Source organism: Numenius arquata, chromosome 1, assembly GCF_964106895.1.
Source record: "Numenius arquata chromosome 1, bNumArq3.hap1.1, whole genome shotgun sequence".
In the NCBI taxonomy this organism is placed as follows: Eukaryota; Metazoa; Chordata; class Aves; order Charadriiformes; family Scolopacidae; genus Numenius; species Numenius arquata.
Genome location: NC_133576.1, coordinates 137,247,493 through 137,271,633, shown reverse-complemented (window position 1 = coordinate 137,271,633; position 24,141 = coordinate 137,247,493). Strand labels below are relative to the sequence as shown.

Genomic DNA, 24,141 nt, shown 5'->3' with positions numbered 1-24,141 from the left:
CTTGTGCCTTAGGTCCTGGGTGCAGGGCCTAATCCTGACCGTGGGGCATTGGGGTGGGATTATTGTGTTGCGGTAGAGGAAAAGGCAAAGCACAAACATTGCTACGGATAACGCGAGCAGAAAGTCTGCTGGAGATGTCACTTGGGATCAAATCTCTGGTGTACGCTATCATATTCTTTTATTGCCTTTCCTGTATATAAATAAAGTAAATTAATTAATTCAACATAGAGGCTTAGTGTCTTAATGCAATACTCATAGCTATTGGGCTGATGGGTCAAAAAAGAGATGGGGAATCCGCTGGAAAACATGCATCCAACCTCATGGATGCAGAACAGCCCTGCAGAGTGGTGGCTTGGAAGAGGGGAGGAAGCAGAGGCAGGATGGGGACACCCAGCCTGGAGATGGGTGCCCTCCATATGCAGATCACAATCCTATCAGTGGGGTTTTGTAGCTGAGCAGTGGAATGTGTTCATTTTATTTAAATCTGCTAGACTTGAAGTGGTGCTAAAAAGAAAGAAATATAGAGTCATATAATCATTTAGGTTGGAGAAGACCTTTAAGATCATCAAGTCCAACCGTTAACACTGCCAAGTCCACCACTAAACCATGTCTCTCAGCACCATGTCTACCTGTCTTTTAAATACCTCCAGGGATGGTGACTCCACCATTTCTCTGGGAAGCCCATTCCAATGCTTGATAGCCCTGTCAGTGAAGAATTTTTTCCTTATATCCAATCTAAACCTTTCCCTCCTAAATATGGATCTGAAGCTGAAGTGATATAAAAAGTACAGTCTTTCCTGGTATTATTAATAGTCTTTTATGAACCTCTTGTCCAAAGACATCGCCAAAAGCTTTCATGTTGCTGTCATGCCAGCTCCCTGCTTTGTGCTGGAGTGTCACCTGGAGGCATTTACTGAGCCGTGTGCTGGATGGTGCTTTTTGCAGAGACCGTCTCTGCCTTGATGAGATCCTAATCTAAATAATCAAGGCAGATAATCAACCCAACATGGAAAATGGAGAAGCTGTATTATAGCTACGCTGTTCCCTGAACACGTCTTGTTTTTTCCCCCAAGATTTTCTGAGATGAGCAGAGAGGAACTGCTCAGCATGGATGGCAGTCTGGATAGTTTCAATGGCGTGACGAGGTGGTCTGGTTTGGTCCCTGTTCATTTCCTAGAATTCTTAGCATCGGACTTCCCTGATCATCACCTTCACTGAGCCGTTGACTGTAACTCTTTCGATGCAGCCACCCAGCCAATTCCATATCCATCGAATGGTCCATCCATGAAACCCGTGTCTCTCCAATTTAGAGGTAAGAATGATATGGGTGACCATATCAGAGGTCTTATAGAAGTGCAGTATAGCATTAGTACAGTATGCTACTGTCTACCTGGGGAGGAATAACCCCATGCACTAGTACAGGTTGCGGGCTGACCTGCTGGAGAGCAGCTCTGAGGAAAAAGACCTGGGAGTCCTGGTGGACAACAGGATGACCACAAGCCAGCAATGTGCCCTTGTGCCCAAGAAAGCCAAAGGCATCCTGGGTTGCATCAAGAAGAGTGTGGCCAGCAGGTCAAGGGAGGTCATCCTCCCCCTCTTCTCTGCCCTGGTGAGGCCCCATCTGGAGTACTGTGTCCAGTTCTGGGCTCCCCAGTTCAAGAAGGACAGGGAACTGCTGGAGAGGGTACAGCAGAGGGCTACAAAGATGATGAGGGGCCTGGAGCATCTCTTTTAGGAGAAAAGGCTGAGGGACTTGGGTCTTTTTAGTCTGGAGAAGAGAAGACTGAGGGGGGATCTGATCAATGCTTATAAATACTTAAAGGGTGGGTGTCAGGAGGATGGGGCCAGTCTTTTTTCAGTGGTGCCCAGTGAAGAGGTGAAGAGGTAACGGGCACAAACTTGAACATAAGAAGTTCCACCTAAACATGAGGAGGAACTTTCCTTTGAGGATGGCAGAGCCCTGGAAGAGGCTGCCCAGAGAGGTGGTGGAGTCTCCTCTGGAGACATTCAAAACCTGCCTGGACACATTCCTGTGCAACCTTCTCTGGGTGACCCTGCTTTGGCAGTGGGGTTGGACTAGATGATCTCCAGAGGTCCCTTCGAACCCCATATCATTCTGTGATTCTATGCTATTACCAATAGTATATACTATATTAATATTAGTGTTAGTAATGACAGTAATGTTTGTATATGGTATATTGGTAAAGCATATACTATAGTATATATGATAGTATGGCCCATAACATCACACATGCCTCTGGCTGAGGAGAGCCCACAGCAGAGTCCTCAGCTCCAGGTTCAGGATCCCAGATCTGCTGCAACATGAGGTGATGCCACTTTTGTCTAAAAAACAGGGTTGCAGGGGCTGTGCTGTAGGGAGGTGTCTTTCCCCAAGTGTCTTATTTTTTTGAAGTAGATATAAGTGTCTTGAAGGGGGAGGTGTCGAACCTTTAACTCTGGGGAAAGTGTTTTGTGTTTGTGCTTAGGTTTTGTGGGTGATTTGGTGTACTGATCTGGGGCTCACAGGTGTCGAGCTGCTGATGGGCGAGGCAGGCAGCATTTGTCCTCACCCTGCACACACGAAAATATATCCCTTGAGCAGATATATAGTATGAAATTCACTTTAGCAGCTGAAAAACACACAGTTTGGGTTCTGGTATCAGAAAAAAAACCCCTATCTGCATCCTAAAGGCCCTCATTGCACAGACGGGATACCTGAAGCTGTAGGAGATACTTGGCAACATGCTGGGAAGATACTCTGAAAGCTTTAAAGGTTGCTGCATAATTCAGCTTGATCCGGTCATTAATTCCCCCTCTTTCTCTCCCCACTCCAAACCCATGCTGGGAGTCACCAGTGAGAGATGTCTTTTTATTACCATTCTTTTATTTTCCCGTTGCTTTCTCACTGCATATACAGTACTAAAAAATGAGATCACCTTCACGTCAGGCATGTACCATGTTTATTAACAGCAAAAAAAGTATTATCTAGGCTTCACTCAAGACTGATTTACAGGATAAATAATTGTTTCAAATTACTTAAAAAAACCAAAACCAACAAAACCCCAAAGAATAAATTAATAACTTAAGTGATTAGCTGTCCACAGTGATTTGAAAACTTAATAACCATTCAAACAGTGACACCACAAGAAGACACGTACTGTACAGTTTGCCACAGATTACTCTTGTCCTTCCTTCTACAAATGGAAAAAAAGAAAAATTAAAAATACTCCTCTTTAAGAACAGTCATAGGCTTTGAAACACACAAAACATCCCTGCGAATCGGCTGCCGACGCGACGGCTTCAAAGCCGGGGCTCCGACCCCCCCCTCGCAGCAGGTTAAGAAACAAATGGAGAAAACTACCCTAATTTGGCTGGGTGTGTTCTCACACAACAATGCCCAACGTCAACGGGGACCCGTTGACTTCACCAAGGGCTGGGTTGAGTGGGACGTAACTACTCTAAAGGTTTGGTCCTAACCCTACGGGATTCATCATCGGGCTCCCCACGGAGCCCAAGGTCCTGCTCCCTTCCCCTCTCCATAACGTGCTTCAGCCACCACGACCAAAGGGCTCCCAAACAAAACGTGGTATTTTCAGGGCCAATGTGGCAGCAGAATGCTGAAACTGTGCAAATGGCTTTTCCCCTACCCCCCCCTCGCTCAGGAGAAAACCCTGCCAAGATTTTTCCACCTTGGTAATTAAGGATGAGGGGTTTTTAATGAGTTTTGCAGAGCGGGATGTGCAGTGTCGTGTGTGATGCTGGGCGTGACAACGGGGTAGCACCACATGCTGCCGGGCCGTTGCCTGCAGACTCAAACCAGCTCTTTGCATTACTAAATGTCAATTTATTACACCTCACGACACATCTATGAGGTGGGGAAATAAGTACTTAAAATCTTCATTTCACAAGCCGGAGAGAAAGCAGGATACAGAGAATTCAAATGAAACCCCTCGTCCCACCTGAAGATAAAGTGTGGTGTCACCCAAAGAACGACAATAAAAATGATGGCTTCTTGTCTCCTGGTCTTGGGGCAAACCTCTCCCATATAGCCAACCCCTTGGCCTGCAAATGCACCTGTTGTAAGTTAGTAAGGGGCTGCATTGAAGATTAAGAGCCTGCTGACTGGAAGCAAGTCCATTGAGAGGCTCTTTTAGCTCAAGAGATGGAGCCATGTGGCCCAGTCAGTGCTGAAATTTGGACATCGTGTGGCAGGACCAGTTGGCCGTGGGTTGGTGAGGGGAGACCTGTTTGGTGACACCTTGCTACATAACAACTTTTCTCAAGAGCAGCCACTGAAGTAGCAACCTGATTAACAGTACAACTGTAGGAGTTGCGAACAAGGAGATAAAATTGCAACTACAAGGATGAGACACCAAGGACAAGCTGATGGAAGGATGAACTGCTCCAGGCCAAGGAGAAACCATCAACAAATGGTTTGCATGTCTCTACTTGCAAGAGCCTCATTAACAGTTGCAAGATCATTGTGTACACATGGGCAGGTTTTTGTTTTCTGGGCAGAGGAGAGAGGCACACAGAGTCACCAGGGGCCTTAAACTGGTTTATTGCCCCTTGTGATTTGATGCTGGACTGGTTTCTCTGATTTTCTTGATGGCTTTTTGATGGCCATGCATGTCCTCTGGCTCAGTCCTTGACTGGGGTTGGGGTTAGGCTCTGCTCTTCACCCTTCCTGTCACAAATGGGGCTTCTCTATAGGTACAGCCCCACTGCATCCATCTCATCCAGACAATATCCCTCCAATGGGACACACAGTGTGGCTGTCAACTGTTACATAGAATAGCGATATCACCAGGTGGGAAAACACCAACAAAATGCAAGCGTGACTTGAAGACACCATCCCCTTATTCCCCTCCCAGGCCAGGAAGATCAGACAGGACCTGGGAGCTACGTAAACATCTTCCCACTGAAGCCCATCACCACATAAGACCTGGGTATGACTCTACTCCTCCCAAGAAGCCATGCTTAATGAGTAGCCAAAAGGAGACAACTCTTCCCGGTACACTCAAGGGACTGGGACCTCAGAGTGCAGGGGCTTGCGTGGGGCTCCAGAGAGCCCTGGGTCAATGTCTACCCTAACAAATTTAGAGGTTCAGGCTGTCCTCCAGTTGAAGTGTCTGTGTCCTGGAGGACTTGGCCTGGGCCAGCCAGCCCTCTCCCAGGTGCAAGGAATGGTCTCAGTGTGGATTAGGCCACCTTGCTGGGGGGTATGGCCTTAGGGGTTGAGCTGTGCCTTGCCACTTGGCTTCATGGCTGGAGAAGAGGCCTTGGCCCTGTTTAGGATGCTACAGGACTCTAGGTGCTGCCTTTGGCCCCATCCCTCACATGGAGGAGTCCCCATTCAGCCCCAGCAGCACAGGGTCTGAAGGTAAATCGGGGGGGAGAGATGTCTCTAGTCCCACCCTGTGCTCCAAGCAGGGCTCCGGGCTTTATCTAGTCTGGTGTTGAAAAGCTCCATGGATGGAGATGGCACAACCTCTTGGACACCCTGCGAAGCCATGGCACTGCTGTCCCATGATCAGGCCAAGGGACCCCCAGAGCAAGGTGTCCCCCAGCATGGCCAGATCCCCACCATCCTTCTGGTAGGGCTTCACCTGCCCAGCTCAGTACTGGGCACATGGCCTGGGGCTCCCTGAAAGCCAGAGTGCTGAGGCATCATGTTGTGGGGCAGGATGACCCCCTCAAGGGCGAAGCATCCTAGGTAAGTCCCAAGAGTGGTGGGAGCTCCCCTCCTACCAGTGCATGGCCTTTAATGAGCAAAACCCCTCTCCACAACCCACAAACCTTCTTTGTAGATCTGACTTGAGACTCACGCCAAAGAAGGACATGGTGAGGGCCAAGACTCAAATCTTGCTGGCAAACACTCTTGCCTTCAGTTCTCCCAACCTCATGTTGGACTAGATGACCTTTAAAGGTCCCTTCCATCCCAAACTATTCTATGATTCTATGTTCCCCCATATATAACCCTTGTCAGTGGCTGGTGGCCCTGGGTCCAAACCCATCCCAACTAGCCCCCAATCTATTCAAACCTTAGCTACCTTTGGATTCTGGCTCCGGATTTGTCCCTATCTGCCAAACACTCAGCTTTGCCCTGGAACAATCTGCACTCACAAGTATTTTCTTTCTCCAACTTGAGACTAAGCCTAAACCTGGCATCCATTTGGAGCTGGCAATGTATTTCCCACCGAACACTCTAATGTCAGTTCAGAGCAAATCAGCTCCAAGGCAGCTCACACATCTCACCAGACAGAGGAACCATGAGCAGCAGTCACACACTCACAGCAAGGGATACACACTTTTGGAGACTTCTGCCTTTAAAACCACCAGTTCAGGGAGAGCTTTGAGACATGGCCCTGGTCCTTCATAATACTAAATATTGAGGTCATGATGCTTGTCCCACAGACAACCCTTCTCCATGAGCACACACACACACATGCAAGCACATCCCTTTTCTTAGCACATCCCTTTTCTTAAATGGGATCATAGAGCTGAAGAGCAAGCTCTGACATGAAGACTCAAGCCACTTTAATTGCAATTGAAATGAATCATTTGCAATGTTCTCAGCTTCCTAAAATACCTATTTCTAACAAAAGAGTCAGTCATACTTGAGCATCCAAGTATAGAGTGGATGTGATAAACTCAATGCCTTCAGGACAAAGTTCTTGGCAGTCCGTGTAATTAAACCAGCTGCTTTTCAATATGGTTTAAGACTAAATACTGCACAAACATTAATCATCAGGGACTGCTGTAATCAGCTCAGCAACCATCAGGAATGACTATTTCCACTGCAGCTATTGATTACTTAACGGCTTTCAGGAGGGGTTGATATAGTCATGTCTATATGGCAATGCATGGAGTCTATTAGTTTGGGGAGGAGGGGGTAGCATTTGCTGGGTGCTCAGCAGAAAAAAAAATAATTATGGAGGAATATATCTGTTTCTGGGAAAACATAGATCTCACTGCAAAGCAAGGAGGGACCAGCAACCAGCAGTTGCAAAATAGCTACTTTGGGGCTGTTTTGGTCCCTGGTCTGCCAAACACAAAGGGCTAGTGACTAGAGATGCTCATGAAAACAAACCATCAAAACAGGAGGTCAAGCCTGGGAAAAGAACTATCTCATGCCCAAGCCTGCCCCATGAATAAATACAGACACTTGAGGGATGTGGAGAAAAAGGATGAGTTTCTTCAGTACCACAAAGGTCTTTTCCAATCTTCATTAATGCTTTGGATTAAATGTAGAAGTGGGTACTGGATGGACCTAGTCCCAGAGCAGAAGCACAGGGAAATGCATCCCAACCCACTATGTTGTCTCCTCAAGTCACTGAGAGCCATCGGAAATGACTACTGCTGCTGCCTCCCCTTTGCCTGCCCACTTGCAGGGTACTTTTGGGACTTCTTGAGCTCCCCATCTCCCAGGTGGAGAAAAAGACTCAATCCAAGCATGGTTTTTCATTTGATTTCTCCAGGCTTTTGGTCCAGTTCAAGTTCTTTTTGGCCTGGAGCTGGGCTCAGTTTGATCTCGAGAATAGTTGCACTGTTTTACTGAGACAGACCCAAAGCAGCATAAAGGGCTATTCCCAAAACTGCTGTTGCAATCCACCCCAGAGGCGGCTGCATTTTAGTGTGATAAGGAGGAGAACAGCACAATTTTGGCAGGGAAATACATCCAGCATGCACCATAACCCTTCTCCCCCAGCCTCATCTTCCTTCGTGTCCACCTGGGAGTTTAGAGGATCAAATCGGAAAAAATCAGCTTCCCACTTGAGTCACATTTGCTTTTTGGTGGGGATGGGGATCTCACTCCCAGCTGGGTGAACGCACACTTCAGTCGGCTCTGGATCAGGCCCAACGTTTAGTGTCCCGTGGGATGCAGTGATGAAAGGGGCTATAGAAATGCGTATCACTATACTCTGGTCTTCATTTCATTACCTCACCAGGCAAGTGTGCAAGCTCCCAACAAGAGGCAAAGGTCCTTGCAGGCTGTAACACACTCCCTGACCTTCAGAAAGCATCTGGCTGTGCTAAGTCCTCCCCTTTGGGTCCCTTTTTTCTTTATTTTCTCCTAGATGATCATTATTTTACCGTGAGCATTAGTATATTTGCTTCATTATTCCTGTAAAAGGCTAACACTTCAATGTCTTAAAAGGTTTGTCAGAGCTTATCCATTAACATCCTTCTCTTTCACAGCAAGCAAGAAGAAAATATAAACCTGTGTTGGAAGTTCAAGACTTATTTTACCAGCACGCAGCCCTTAAGGGACTAGTAATCCTGTCGCTGTGTGGGTGATGTCTGGCCCTTTCCAAACTCAGGCCAAGCTTAAACAAATGTGTTAATGCTTAAGCATCAATAATCTGTGATTATTCACATATAGAATCATTCTATGATTCTAGGAATTAATACAGCTTGGTGGCGGTGGTGGAATGTAGAGCCCATGGCGTTGGGAGGGGTTCAGCTTGCAGAAAGCTCCAGCTATTTCATAAATATTATTACCTAATCTTTCTAACGTCTCCTTCGTTTGGCTCTCGGTTTGTGGTTTGCCTGTTTATCCCTGTCAGCGCTCGCTGTCTGGCAATCAGGCTGCTCCATGGCAATCATTAGTCCTTCCTGTTTTCATGAGATCATGAATTACTATCTCTGCAACAAGCTGCCTCTTCCTTCTCGCCTCTCTGCGCCTGGCAGCTGCCTGGGGAGCGATCCCAAAGCCTGGATGTGTCAAGGAATCTGGCATGGGGCAACAGCGGATTTATAACCATAATTAGAACCTAGGGTTGTTAATGTCAACAAGCCCCATTTCTGTGTTGAAGAAACATTGTTGAAGATGAGGAGAAAATACCTAGTCCAACCCTTCACACCCACCACAAACCAACCACAATGCTACATGAAAGCTAATATTGAAACATCTTGCCCTGACTCTCCTGACCAGCCTCTTCCGAAGCCTAAGGCCTCACCATCAACCAACATTTCAATTACTCTACTCCTTTCCTCCAAGGTACACCCCACCGGGCCTCCTCACCCCAGACCAACCTCTGCAGTACAGCATCCACCTTCTCGCAGTCCTTGCAACAGCCTCCCATTCCCTCCTTGTCACTCATCCTTGTACCAGTCCAGACATACAGGGTCTCCAGATCCTCCCTGTGCTCCTCATACTCAACCACAGAGCTTCTCATGACAGCCATGGATGCAGGGCTCTCACTCTATGGGCTTCTTTTGGTGCCACAAAAGAGAGATTTTGGTTCTTAGGGCCAGATTCACAGGCAATTGGTTTCAGATAGGCAATGGGTCAGGGCTTAAATTCTGCTATCCAACACAAATCTCTCCAGCCCATTGACTTTGAGAGATGCTGGAGAGCATCAACAGCAGAAGACACCCCAACAAACTTGGCTGTTTCACACATGCATGCATATGTGTGAGCATATGCTGGCATATATGTGTGTGTGTGTGTGTATGATGGGGCAAGCTTTGGGCTTCTAAGTGAGCTCAATAGGACAACCTGGATGCTCTTCAAGCTCCTAAAGGTTAACAACCACAACCAAAACCATGGGGGCTGTCCCACCAGGAGGAGAATAGCCCTCAGAGGTTTTGAACATATTATTTACAAGAGATGGGACAACAAAAGTGATTTCAAAAGGAATGGTCCTTGCTCAGTTTTGGGGTTGGGAGGAGGCAGAGAAGAGGGCAACCATAAGGAGTGGGGAATCCGAGCTGGGGAATGATGTCCTATGAGAGATGCTGCAAACCTGGGGGTATGGTATGGAAAGAGATGGGGAGAGGTGATGCAGTGTTAGCACATACAAGGTGGCTTTAATAGCTGTAAGCAAAAGATGTGTAGGGTGAAACCTGGTATTGCTTCGTCGAAGTTCCTGGATAGTGCATCCAGCAGCTAAAGCACAAACCTAGCCACCGAACATAGTTGGTCTTTATCACTGGCAAACAGTATCCGCCAAGTCTTCCCCTGAAATTAAGTTTCTTTTTCATCTTAAAAGAAAAAAAAAAAAATGAAGACCCCCTCCCCTCCATAGACAAGTCCTCGAATCCCAGCCCAAGTGGAGCTGGCAGCCTGGTGGGACCCCTACTGGGGAAAACCGCCGGGACATTTGCCTATTTCGCTGCCTGTCCCAGGTGCTACTGCTTCGTGCTCTTGGCGGGCTCCGAGGACTGCCGCACATCAGTCCACTCCTGCATGGTGCTCTGCAGCGCCTGCGTCTTCTCCTTGTCCACTTGCACGTAATCAACCTTCTCGTCCGAGGCGACCGACGAGGTGGAGGGCTGGGGGGAGGAGAAACACGGCCACCGCCTGGTCACTCATCTGCTCCCTGCTCTTCCCTCTCTTCCCGCGGAGTCCACCGAACCCCCCCCTGCTTTCTTGCAGACCCCAGAGCTCACCACCCTCCCTCTAACCTCCCATAGGGTTTTGGGTGAAAGATTTCAGTCTGCTCTGCGTCTTGCTTGCATGAGACTGCAGTGCAATGGAAGGGTAGAAACAGCACCTGGGTCTCTGCCTTCCCCCCAACTCTGGGACATGAATGTTTGGTTGCAATTGTGGTATCTAACTGCTGACTCAGCAAATTCAGCATTGCTTCTTGCTCATTTTCTTGTAAAGAACTCAAGAACTCTTATAGATACACGTAAAAATCCCAGTTGCGTCCCTCTTAGCTGTACTGTCTCTACACACCTGTGGCACTGATAATTTTCACCCCCAAACCAACAGATGTGTTTGCAGGTTCACCCAGGAGACCTGCTGAGGAAGAAGGAGATACTTTTTTTTCTGCAGTTTCTTGAGTCCTGGAACTTTGTCTGCCCCTACAAATGTTTCAGAGGACCCCCCAGCTGCTTGCAACTGGAGCCAGTTGGTTGTTTTTTCATGGTCTAAAATCACCTTTCCAGGTTGGGATATAATTTAAGTTGCTAATATGTGCAGAAATATTGCTGGGCAGAAAGAAACAATCAAGGGACATCTTCAAAATAATAAAAAGACCTAACCAGTGGGATGCCTTGCCCAGGAAACAAGGCAGTGTTTGAGAAAGTTGAGGCCAACTCACAGGTGCTTCCCACAAAGGTTTATACAATGCCTTGTCCTTCATTGTCCCCTTGCTCAGGTGCTTTGCTTGAGATAGTCTCTCTTTCCCCCTCCCAGTTTGCTCAGGATGGCACCCAGCAGGACCTGCCTTTGGTCCCTCCCCAGCCCACTCTGTCACTCCTCAGTGTCCTCTTTATCTTTGTACATGGCCTTGCTGGGGAGGATCTCCATCATACTTAAGCCTCATCTGTCACCTCAGCAGAGATGGTTTCCTTTGGATGTGGGGACACCCCGAGGTCTTCCCTTGCCCTATTTTCCCATGATTTGCTATGCTTGCTTCCCCTGTACGAACCTGGAGAAAAGACCCCAACAACTCAGTCTTTAGGACATGACACTTGGCAGAGGCATCCCATTCCCGACCCATCTTCTCCCCACAGCTCTTTCTCACAGGGAAATAGCTTGATCAGCTCAACATAATACAGCTTTTAAACATCGGCTTCACTTTTTGAAAGCAGTTTGTACCTTTTCTGCCCAAAATGGAAGCCTTTAAAAGCACCTGACTGGCAGGAGGCGGGTGCCCAGCACTTTCTGAAGGAGCTCCTGAAAGTATCTCAGGTGGAAAACCCAAGCCTGGTTTTGGAGGACCAGTTATTCTGAAGGGGGTTAAAAAAAAAAAAAGATTTCTGACACTTCTTGGGGATATCTCCTGACAGCTTTTGAATATACAGTCTCCAGCTGAATTTCTGGTCTCATCAGCATCCCTGAACCCCTGCACACCCGTGCTTCTGGGAACACTTCCAGCAAGGCTGCAGATACGCAACAGAGACCGAGTCTGCAGGAAAAATCACACCTTCGAGGTTACCGTGTCACTTACCAACCCTGCCCAGGACTTTGGGCCGTGCTGTTGCCAATGTGCATAAAACCCCTTAAAAAAATGCATCACTTTTAATCAGAAGATTATAAAATTCCTCGTACCTTTCTGTGTGGCCCTGGTGAGCTTGGCTGGAAATCCAGGGCCAGATAATCTACACTCCCCGAACTCTTTTTAGGCGCTGGGCTGTTGGTGCCACTAGGAACAGGAGAAGCAGAAATGGGGTTTTGCTAATGCAGGGAAGAGACAGGAGAGATAACGAGGATTAAAATGGGAAGAAAAGGAAAAAAAAAAAAAGGAGTTAACACAAATCTGGCAACGAAATGCCTCGGTGGGACTTTTAAAAGAGGTCACAGCCTGGATAGGTGCTCACCTGCCTCTGGGTGTGCAGAACTGCTGGGGGACTATAGATATTGTATATTGTGCTAAGAAATATTTCAAGCTCATGCTCTTGATTTTATGTAGAGGAGCAGCTCTGCTGCCTTTGTGCTGATTTTATTCACATGCCTGATGTGATACGTGGGCTTTAGCATTTCCCCCGAACCACACCTCAGCGAGGCCAGGCCAGCGCTGGGATCTTCACTAATCACAGCCACGCCACGCGGAGCACAAATTTCCTCTATCCCCCTGAGTTACACAGCCTTAAAAATATGCTTCTAGTCAGCAGCTTTGCGAAGAGAGACAAAATCCCCTCCCTGTACGCGGTGCCACTCCCTGCTGCTGCTCCGATAGCCCCTGCCCTCCACACAAACATGATGTCAGCAGCTATGAGGGGAAAAAAACCCTGAAAAAAATCAACTTAAATTAGGAAAATGCACCCTGAAAGTCCATAGATGTTTTTATCCCCTTTTAATTCCTGGCAAAGTAGGTGATATATGCTCCTGCTCTTATATACAGTTGAAACCCCAATAGAACATGTCATTTTAGGAATGAAAGCCACCGTTTTGTGCATGTAGGGATGTACTTAAGGATGTACACCACACGGTGCTGCCTGAGCGCTTCCATGTCATGAGCTAGGAATGTGTTTGCAGGGCTGGGGAACATATACGCCCTGCCAGGATCGTATATCTTAGTTGTGGGGCCCTTACCATCGCCACGTAGTTCTCCTCGCTGTCTCCCGAGTCAGTGCTGGTGATGCTCTGGGAGGAGACAGGGCGACAGTATTGCAAAGAGCCGGCGTTGAAGCTCTGGCTGTAAGGACAAGGGTCAACGCGTTAATGATGGCTGCAGATGCTGCTCCTCCATGGCCAAGGAGGGATGGGAGCACCTGATGCCTCCAAACATCACCACACTCAGACCTGCTGACTGGGCATGAAGAAGAACTGGCGGCACTGAGGTTCTCCAATCTGGCCTTCCCATGGGTCAGAAAACCCTGGGTTTGGTTTTCTCATTTTTTTTTTTAGTTTCCAGGGCTTTTTAATAACACCTTGCTTGCTATGTACCCATAACTCTCCTGCTATCAGCTACATAAATCAGGCTCCATGAGCTCTTTTATCTCACAGGAAATATTTGATTGTGGAGGATGCAGGGCCAGCCTCGGTGAAGCTTCTCACCCCCAGCCTCAGTGCAGCTCCAGGATTTGTTTACCGTGCAGGGCCCTACCCAAATTTTTTGCTGGAAAACAAAACCTCTGAGGCATCGTCTTGCTTTCCATTGGCCAAATCTAATTATACCGACAAACATAATGCAATCAGCATCTGGCATTAAAGCTCGCGTCTTAAAAAAGCTATTTGTTGCCTTGCAGTAAAGGCAGGGTCATATGATTAGCTGATAAGGGGAAAAATCCATTAGCTTCTCCGAGGTCGGACGTCTTGTCAATCAAACCCCGCTCGCTGTTTCCCGGCGCAGTGATTTCAGCACACAGCGCTCATGCCCTGCAGTCAGTCTCCACACACAATCCAATTTATTAGAGGAGCCATAGCAGCCAGGCTGTGCTTCTGCCTTTCATTGGACAACATCAGACCACGAATTAGCAGCAGAACTGGAATTGTGCGAATCCTGTTATTTTTGGCCGGCAGACTTTTTGCTCTGAAGTGCTTTGGTTTCATTTCGCAGACTTCCCTCGGGCTAGGCTTTGCTTTCAAGGCAATCAAAACAGACCCTGCGAGTGTCACCCTGCGTTTTGAGGCTGCAGCGGGGGTTTTTGAGGGGGAGGGAGGGAGGGATGGATGTGAAATCGTACCCCGCGCCCTCAGCGCGGCCGAGTCGGGGTGGCTCAGCTGGATCACGAGTTGTGGTGGACCACAGGTCCTGTCTCAGAGCCACAGCTCTCCAGGCGGTGTCAGATCCCAGAAATAGGAAATGTCTTCAAGGGATCTTAATTAGCTGCTCGGCCACATGCTGGGCTTTCATGTGGAATCCTGACTGAAACAAATTTATCATGCTGCCACCGGCTGGGATGTAGGAACTCTGTCTCTTACAGCTCTTGACAGAGCTCATGAGGGGTCCAAGAGAGGAGCCACCCTGCTTCAACAGCATCTGGCCCAGGTCCTAAGTGTGGCCCTGATGTGACCAAGGAAACCCCTGAATCCTGAATTGCCATGGTGTGGCAGGATATTTTAGGAAAGAATTACTCTATAAATGCTCCTCTTCCCACATAGCTCCTGCTGGTGCCTGATGGGGGTAGGATGTTGGGCAAGGTGGACTTTCAGCCCAGTGCAGAAGTTTGCATGGCAAGACCCAGCTCTCCAGCTCCTATTTCTAAAATTGACAAAGAACACAATGAGAGCTGAAGGGATCATCCAGCTTTTGGGAAAAGTCGGCTCTGCATCCAAAGCCTGGGCTCACTTCTAGCTTGATTCAAGATGGCTCACGAGGAACATGCCCCTTCAACAAAAAGAGATGGTGGTCCAGAAGAAACCTCTGCAGCAAGTGGAGGCACAAGGGCAGCCGACACCCCCCTTTTACACTCAGCCAGAGGTGACAGCGTGGCTACATGTGGACACCAGCGACAGCGGAACCAGAGATCTGCCGTTGGAACAAAGCAAGAACTCACACCCCGACCATTACTCACGTTGGCCTGGACCAGGATTTCGTGACGGGTGATTTGAAGGGAAGCTCATCAATGACAGTGTTGTTCCTCAGGTCCAGCGGTGATGGCTTTGCTGGGGAGAGGAAAAGCTTTTTTTTAGAGGTAGCACATTCCTACAATTCAGCGTCCATGAATGGCATGAGAAGGTCCCCAACAAATTGTTGGTTGCTTCCCATTCTGCTAATCAGCGCCTCCACCCTCCTTGCTGATAAAAAAATACCCCCAACCAAAATCCCTGCAGTCATTTATGCCAGGACTAGGGGAAAACAGTGAATTTCTCCCCCTGACCCACAGCCCCAGAGTGGATGGGTGGCCCCAAAAGGCCAATGTGCCTCCCAGGGAATGGAGATCTGCTAAAAATGCCCAAAGCCTGGAGTATAATAAGTACCTTCGTTAGGGAGCTGTGATAACCCATAAGATGGGGACAAGACCAGGCTCTGCCAGCCCTGAAGTGCTTCCCTCCAGAGCGTTTCCCCATAGGGAATGGGAAAGCACATCTGCAGGGTAACATGAAAGCTCTTCTCATCATGAGTGGTTCATTAGGTGGAAGAGAAGACCACTGCGCTCCAGGCCCAGCCCTCACCTAGCATGTTGATACCGCTAGGTGCTGACACCCTAATGATGGGAGGCCTCCTCCTTGGCATCTCCTTGGTGACCTGTTGGCAATGGTTTGGGGAGGGATTTGGAGGTTGTAGGCAAAGCTCTGAGGGAAGAGCTGACTAGGTCCAGCCAGAAGGAGACAGTAGGAGAAATTTGGGTCATCTGAATCTAACACAGAGATTTTGGGGTAGAGTGTGGGAAGATGCAGGCGAAGGGGGTGAGATCCTGCCTGTGACATGCATCTCCTGTAAAGGCCAGGAAGGGTTTGAGATAGGCTGTTCAAGTGCCATGGATGCTGCATTGGCACCATAGTCCTCCTGAAAGAGGAAGGGGATGGGGAAGATCTGAAGGTCTGACTGAGCTGGCCCACATAGAACTCTACTGAGTGTGCACAAGATGACTAATGTAATCCAAAGTATTACAAGAATAGAAAGGTTCCTTGGAAGATTTGCCCACAAACAAGCATTCTTACCTTTCCGGTCGGGTTTGAGGTTGCGGTTGACTGGTGGGGGCTGGATTTCACTCAACCGTCTGTGGCACTGTGCCATGGCTCCTCCTTTATGCACAGGGAGGGTGGCTGAGGACAACCCCACCAGGTCAAAGTGATGCGGCCCAGGGCTCATGGGGATGTAGAGATTTTGGGCATTGTCGTTGGCTTTCTCAGTGTGGATCAGGGGTGAGGAACCAGGGTTCATGGGAACATAGTTGTCCTCGGAGTCAGTGCTGTGGGAGCGGGCCACCACTGCCTTGGCTTGCTGGGGGACAAATGGGAGGATGTGCTGTGAGCATCAGACACTGCTCAACCCCATCCCACTATAAACCCCTTCATCTCGTCATCTCCAAACACACACCTTAGGTGGGACCAGCTCTAAAATCTCAGCACAGAGGGAAGGGATGGTCTGTCCCCTCCTTGGGCATCAGTTTGCACTGAGAGGGTCTACCTCCACTGTTTCCAAGACATTGCGACATCCTGAGTTCAGGGAAAGGTCTTAATCACCCACACTAGAGCTTCTTCTCATGATCAGAGTGAGCTGCAGAAGCATGCTTAACCTGGAAAGTCATTTTTCCCTGGGCTCTGGCCATGACTAAAATGCAATATGAAAGGCTGCCTTAATGTCATTTCCAGCTCAGAAAGTCTTAGAAAGTGCGCAAAAGGGGCTCTTCTGGCAACATGTCAAAATTCAGCTCAGCAGCATCCCAGGTTTTCAGGAAGTTGCCAGACTCCTGGGTGCTTTTTTGGGGTCAAAGCTCCAGGCAGATACACTCTGCGGAAGCACCCAAAGCAAAGCTTTCCGTGAGGTCCTGGGTTAAGTGGTTGTCCCTCCATCTCTACCCTGCAGGCCACCATGAACTGAAATCAGTATTAAAACCCTTCTTGACTTAGGTCTGCAGGACTGGGATGCGAGGTCCCACTTCCAACTGACTGGTCTCTGAATCTGTAGGGATCAAATGGTACCTATAGTGTGGTGGCTGATACTGAGGCCAACTCACCAGGTAGGAGTTGTACCCGTCGTTCATCGACTCGACTGACTGCACAGCGCTGCCGCCCCCATGCTGGGGGTACTCGTACGTCTCGCAAGAAGAAGCTGCAACACAACCACAAATGCACAATGTGTCCCAACACAACTGTGAATAAAAGGGGCCCCTGAAAACAAAATCCAGGTACTGGGAGGGAGGTATCTATTCTTGATGATTCATATGTTGGTGGAAGACGTGGTTTTTAGCCCGTCACAGACTCCCTGCTATGGTCACTCCCAATTAGCATCTCTCCAATGCATCAACGCAACTGCACGTGCCACACGGACCTAACCTGGTTCTGTCAAAGTGCTGCAAAATCCCAGGGGTAAAGACGTCAGATAAGGTAGATCACGGTGACAAAACTGGGTTAAGGGAGAGCTCCGTTACAGCTCGCTCAGCAGATGTAAGGGCTGGCTGTCTCCAGTAAGGGGAGGATGGGGTGAGGATGGGGTGCTAAGCTCCCAGACTGGTCTGTCTACTGCTGAGCATGGGTCTGATATCAGCCTAAATATTGGTTTTTAGGTGGGAGGAGATGGAAGAGGCATTTCAGGGAGCTGTGTGCATCGTTTACAGTATGTTTTCTCTCCAACCACCTCTTCTAAGTTACTTTGCAACTATCTCATCCCAGGCACAAGGTTTGGAAAGGGCATGCTCATCAACAGCCCATCCATGGCCAATGGGAAGGGTGGTTTTGATGCACTGGAGACGTTGGTTCTTGCAGATGTACAAAATTACATCCCTGTCCGATGAGCAAAACCAAGGCAGCTCCAGGCTGAAGTATGTTCTGATAAATCTGGTTATGAATTGAAGCTAAAAATGGCTGAAATCACCAAAATCTGGTTAAGAGCTGCATGGACAAGCAGGTTTGGGGTTTTGATTCAAGCAGAGCCTTGGGGATGCCTCTCCCTGCCTGTTGAATACAAAAACCAGGGCCAGATCCTGACTGGGGAGAGCTTCTTTGTGTTCAGCCCCCTGGTAGATGCCAATAGTCACCCCAGTCCTAGAACAACCCAGTGGGACTGACCTGTCCAAGGCTGCTAGACAGGACAAAGCCACCCCCAGATCCCCATCCCCATATTCACCTCGGTGCAGCCTGCTGTTCTCCACTGCTGGCAGCGTGTTTCTCCGGGGAATGGTGGCTGCCATAGGGGCCAGCCCTAAGCTTTCACCGGGCTGGGGCCGTTGGGGTGGGCTACCCCACCGTGGCTCTGTTTGCCCGGGTTTTGGGGGCCGCGGGGGTGGTGCAGCAGGTGAATCGCTGGCAGCCACGGCCAGAGCGTTGTGGTTCTTGTCCAGTGTAAATGTCCTGGGGATCTGGTAGATGGAGAGTGGGGTGGCAGGGATGTCATAGGAGTCCGTGGAGAGCTCTCCAAACTCCTTGCATAGGGTGTTGTTGGGAGTCTTGTAGGTGTAGACCTCCTCGTTATCTGTTTCAGAGCTAGTGAGGCTCGACTTGGGGTGGGTATAGGAACCAAAGGAGCGTGGGAGGTCATACGCACTGTCCCTGAACTCCGAGTTGTGCCGGCTGGGTTTCGGCAGGCTGTAAAAGCCGTGGAACTGCCCGCTGACCCCGTTCACGCAGTGCCCGTTGCCCTGCGAGAGCTTCTGGACCGCCGTGTCGCTCCGCATGAAGAAGGCAGACCTCGTGGCTTGGGAAAAGCTGGCACTCCTGCAGAGGAAGGGAAGAAAGGGGCTGAGATGGGGGGACCGATGGTCCTGGGGTGCACAGAGCTCTGTTCCCCCTATTTGTCACCTTCCCGACCCACATAGCCCCACCTCAGGGTGATCGGAACATCTCAGACCCATCCAAAGATGCCCACAGCCCATTTCATTCTGAAACACCTTCAAAATGCCTCTGTCATGGGTGGGAGGTATGTGTACCCACCTCCACGACAGGGCTATGGGCACGACCAAGTCTTTTATCCGGACATAAATTGCTCCAAAAAGGCAATTTTTGCACCAGTTGATAATGACACAAGACATGGCTACAAAGAGCCACCCCATCAGCATTGCCACCATGGATTGGCTGCTTGTCTGTGGTGCAGGACAGAGGCTTACTCTCACCTCTGCCTTGCAAAGGTGTTTGAGAGGGACTGGAAAAATTCCTGATGGGAATTATTTCAAAACCTCCAGCCATTCTGCCACCCTGCAAGCCCTGGGGAGGTGAGGACAGTCCCCAGCTGGGATTTGGGGTTTGCAGCCCTGATCCACAGTGGAGGAGGAGTGGACCTCGGGGCTGAATTCAGATTGATAAAAGCCCTCGAGTCCCCCAGGGCGAGCAAGGCAGCGTGGTCACTAGGTCCGTGCCTTGCTAATGATTCCTCAATTTGTACTGCGGTTAGTATTCCCAGGGATACTAACCAGGACAGAAGCCAAACACCAGGGACACTTCAGTCCTCTAACGATTGCTTGTTAGCCACTGCTCCACCACCAATTCCCTCCAAGGTGTTTCATCTCCTGTTTTATCCCTCCTACTGCTTCCTCTTTTGATGCTCCAGCCTTGCAGAAGATGATGAGCCTGGCTTTCTCCACCCGTAACCCCAGCAGATGACACTTTCTCAAGTTAAGGGATGCCTGAATTGGCCACTTGGGACTTTTCTCTCCCCCATCATCAACCCCTGCCACCAAGATGCAGCTCCACATCCCACAAGACTTGGGGAAATGCGAGCATTGCTGCAGGAGCACTGGGACATGAGAACAAGACGTGGCAGAGCTGAGCACGGGTGACAATGATACCTTCCCTAAGCTGGCTGAAGCAGCGTGGAAGAAGAAAACATGGCAAAGTTCCTAAGAAGGATTATCTTCCCATGAAGAGTTAATGCATGCACACCAGTAGAGGGTGGCAGGTAACCTTGGGCTGGGTCTTTTTGCTCAAAGAGTTTTAACCGCAAGTGGGTCAGGCTTTTGGGAACCACATGCTCACAGCCCAGAAAGGGCTCAGCCAGCCCCATTTAAACATCTCCCCGTGGAAAGAGAGTCCTGCCCTATCACTGCGCTGGGAAAAAGTGAAGTGGTTACGGGAGCGGTTTCCAGTTGCATCAAATCACTGGGGAAGTGCCAGCCCTATGGGAAAAGCTGGGAGACGCTGGTTTATGTGGCTCCGGCAGGGTTGGTGCTCTGCAGGGACAACAGGGACTCTGTTTCATGGAGCCAGCACGAGATGGCGCTCAGAAATAGGGCTTATTTGGGGAAAAAACAAGCAGTGCTGCAATATGACAACGAATCCTTGCCGCCTTTGGAGCTCAGTCCGCCCAAGAGACGTTTGTGCTCTGGCAGGGTCCTTTTGACCGAGGACTTGAAGCATCTCATGGGTTAATTATCCAGCATCGCCCTCCAATTAACTACTATTACCCTCATTTTATGGATGAGTAAAGTAAGAGCTCTGGAGCTGAAAGGAGAGGGACTCCCAGCAGTCCTGCAGCCTGGCCCCATGCACTGGGCATCGATCGGGGCCATTATTTCTGGCCCAATTGCAGAAGCTGCCTCTGGCCAGTTTGTCCCTGCCCAGCATCATCAGTGCTTGCTCCCTCCTCCTCAGTGTCCCAGCCGCGGTCAGGCTCTCGGAGGGTGGCTTTTAGGTAACTTCACAGCTGCAGCGTCACAGGGCCTTTTTTTTTTTTTTTAAACGCTCTTCCATTAACTCCATCTGAAGTTAATTTTTTCTAAGCCTTTTTCTGTTGTTGTTTTTGGGGTAGGGAAAGGCAGCTGCAGCAGGAAAGCCCAGCGGAGACTGCAGCCTGGGCTCTGCTCTCACCTCAGGGTAGCGGGGCTCCAACCGCCTCTCCTTCCCTCTTTCCCTCCCTCCCTCCCTCTTCACTGCTCTCGCCAGCCAAAACTCTTCACGCTGAAAAAACTCCTCGCTATTTAAGGCAACCGGCTGCCTCTGGAGGAGGAGAGCTGCTGCTCACTCAGAAATACCACACCGTGCACCACGGGCTGCTGCGAAGCCCATCAAGCTCTGGGCCACAGCAGGGATGAATGGTGGCAAACCCTGCTCATGCCTCTGGTTGTCTTTTTTTCTGCTTAAAGGCAAGAATTAGGGCCCGGTCTGCAGGATAATAGAGTGGCTGAGGTTGGAAGGGACTTCTGGAGATCATCTGGTCCAATAACGCTGCTCAAGCAGGGCCACCTAGAGTTGGTTGCCCAGGGCCGTGCTCAGATGGCTTTTGAATATCTCCAAGGATGGAGACTTCACAACATCCCTGGGCATCTCCAAGGATGGAGACTCCCTGTGCAATCTCCCTCTTCCTCAGTCACCCTCATATTGACAAAGTGTTTCCTGATGTTCAGAGGGACCCTCCTGTGTTTCAGGTCGTGCCCATTGCTTTTAGTTCTGGCTCTGGGCACCACTGAAAAGAGCCTGGCTCCGTCTGCTTTGGACCCTCCCTTCATGTATTTATACACATTGATGAGATCCCCCTGAGCCTTCTCTTCTCCAGGCTGAACAGTCCCAGATCCCTCAGCCTTTCCTCTAAGGAGAGATGCTCCAGTCCCCTCAGCATCTTCACGTCACTCTTTCCCACGATCTCTCCAGTGCGTCCATGTCCCTGTTGTACAGGGGAGCCCAACACTGGACCCAATACTCCAGGTGTGGCCTCACCAGTGCTGAGTAGAGGGGAAGGATCATCTCCTCGACCTGCTGGCAATACAGGTCTAATGCAGCCCGGGATACCACTTGCCTTCTTGGCTGCAAGGACCTATTGCAGGCTCATGTCCAACTTGGTGTCCACCAGGACGCCCAGGTCCTTTTCTGCCAAGCTGCTTTCCATCTGGGTGGCCACCAGTCTGTATTGACGCTTGGGGTTGTTCCTCCCCAGGTGCAGGACTTTACACTTCTCTTTGTTGAACTTCATGAGGTTCCTGCTGGCCTATTTCTCCAGTCTGTTGAGATCGCTCTGGTGTACCAGCATGACCCCCTGGTATATCAGTCACTACTCCTAGCTTGGTGTCATCAGCAAACTGGCTGAGGGTACACTATGCCCCATCATCTAGATCATTAATAAAGATGTTAAACAGGACTGGACCCAGTATTGACACAATACTACTGACTGGCTTCCAACTAGACTTTGTGCCACTGATGACCACCCTCTGGGCCCAGCCATTCAGCCAGTTTTTAATCCAACCCAGAAAGCCAGGAAAGCTGGGATCTCAGGACGTTGCCACTCATCCCTCCTCCTCCCTACTGTGATGAGATGAGACCATAACTCAGGGCTTCCAGCTGGGTTTTGCTTACCTCCAAGGATGGAGGTGGGTTGAGCCACTCACCCCCAGCCCTCCCTCAGCTCTCCCCAAGGTTTGCTCCCAGGCGGGCTACAATACCTTGTGTTTTCTGACTTTCTGCTCATACATTGGTGGAGGAAAAGGTAGTCCTGGGGGGCACTGGCAGACAGGGTGCTCTGGAGGTGGCTGGTGGGAGAGTCGAAGGTGAACAGGGTGGGCTGGCTGGAGTGGGATGGTGCCGAGGACTTGCGCTCTCGCAGCAGATGGTGGCTGGCACCGCTGAGCTCTGCCGGGGAGGACCGCGGCGCATGGTTCATGGAGGCGAGGGTCCTTAGGGTATCTGTGAAGGGAAAAAACACACTGGTGAGCAGCCAGACGCAGCGACTCCGCAGCCTGTGTTCCTGGGATTTTCCTTACTTAAATGCTACGGCATTTATGGAGGATGGTGTGGTTTGCTTATGGCTCTGAATGATGCACTCAACAGCAGGCTCCTCTCCTTTGGAGCACATGTAACTATAGGTACCATATAGGGAAATACATATTTTATCATATTTCATAATTTTATCATATCTTATCATATTATCATATTTTATGCTTAGTGGCTTGCAGGGACATCTGGGGGATGGCAGCCCAATTCACGGGGAGCTCAGTGGGTTGTTAAAACCTAATTAAAAAGGAAAAGGAAGGAAAGAGCTTTCACACCACAATTTCTGCTTCTCTCTTTTCTTTGAGACCTTTGGTAGGTGGCTTTAGAGATGTGATTTCAGTCATCCCCACCCCTCTGTGTATGGTCATCGCTGCCATTCCTTTACAGCGGGGTAAACTGGAGTTGAAATACGGATGGACTTATGACAGCAGAGAAGACAAATATACCCACTTTACCCAATTCTCTTTTAATTCTGTGACCTCAGAAGAGTTCCTGCTGTTTTCTGCTAGTAAAAGAGGTTGCAAACCCAAAGTGTGACTCCCCTCCCCATTGCTCAGGGAGAAATGAACTTTAAAATATGAAATTAGTTTCAACCAAGAGTATCCCAGAGATCAGGAACAACCCAGCTACTCCAGTCCTCTGATAAATGTGCTCCAACAATTTGAACCAGGAGTGAATTTTTACAGCCAAGCTGTAAACCCCTATTAAAAAAAACAACACTAAAACCCCAGAAAACCCGCAAGCTGCAGAATATTTTGGGAAAGCTGATCCATCTCTGGCTGCAGAATACCATGTAGAAGACCATGCGTGATCTCCCTGCCATGCATGCACTCCTGGTGTGTGAAAACCACTCATCGTGGTTCACTGAAGTCACCCTTTATAATAGCTATGATTTACATTTATTTGGTGCTGATGAAAACCACAGAAAAAATCCAAACCCTAACAAAGAGAATGTCTTTCCCTGAGTAAATCCACCTGTTTTTCGGCCTATGCTGATTTAGGATCCCCAACACAATGTCCATCTGCTCCTCAAATTCGACTTCAGACAGCCATAAGGGAACCTGCTCCGATATGTGGAAAAAGGGGATTTTACAGATTTCTAACATCTTTTTTCCATTCCTTCCCAAAAATGCCAGATCCTACCAGAAATTTTGGGCCACACCTTCTTACACCGCAGAGAAATGAGTTCTCTGCAAAATGGCTGTCATGGCTTGGACAAGGAGATGCTCCACACGGGGTGATTTTTCACCGACTTCTGAATTGTGTCAAGATACAAAATCGATCTGTCTGCCGCTCGTTCACCACCGCTACATTTTTTTTCCTGGCGTTACTGCAAACTTCACCCGATGCAGAAAAAGTACATTAATAAAAGCCAGAGAGCGTGTCTCGACTCTGTTGTTTGGTTTGTGCTAAACACAGAAAGGATCAATATTTAACATTGA

The 24,141-nt window shown here is 49.2% G+C and overlaps 1 protein-coding gene across 1 annotated transcript in view; it reads right to left on the bottom strand.

Moving 5' to 3' along the window:
- Positions 1-8,097: 8,097 nt before the first annotated feature.
- Positions 8,098-24,141, bottom strand: part of GAB2 (GRB2 associated binding protein 2) — a 99,333-nt gene continuing 83,289 nt past the window's right edge. The window contains exons 3-10 of the mRNA XM_074149260.1: positions 22,372-22,612; positions 18,135-18,721; positions 17,026-17,120; positions 16,007-16,289; positions 14,917-15,007; positions 12,992-13,094; positions 12,008-12,133; positions 8,098-10,281 (exon numbers count right to left, since the gene is read on the bottom strand). Of these exons, the coding sequence (XP_074005361.1) occupies positions 10,138-10,281; positions 12,008-12,133; positions 12,992-13,094; positions 14,917-15,007; positions 16,007-16,289; positions 17,026-17,120; positions 18,135-18,721; positions 22,372-22,612 (1,670 nt within the window). The 3' untranslated portion in view covers positions 8,098-10,137. The remainder of the gene's footprint in view (positions 10,282-12,007; positions 12,134-12,991; positions 13,095-14,916; positions 15,008-16,006; positions 16,290-17,025; positions 17,121-18,134; positions 18,722-22,371; positions 22,613-24,141) is intronic.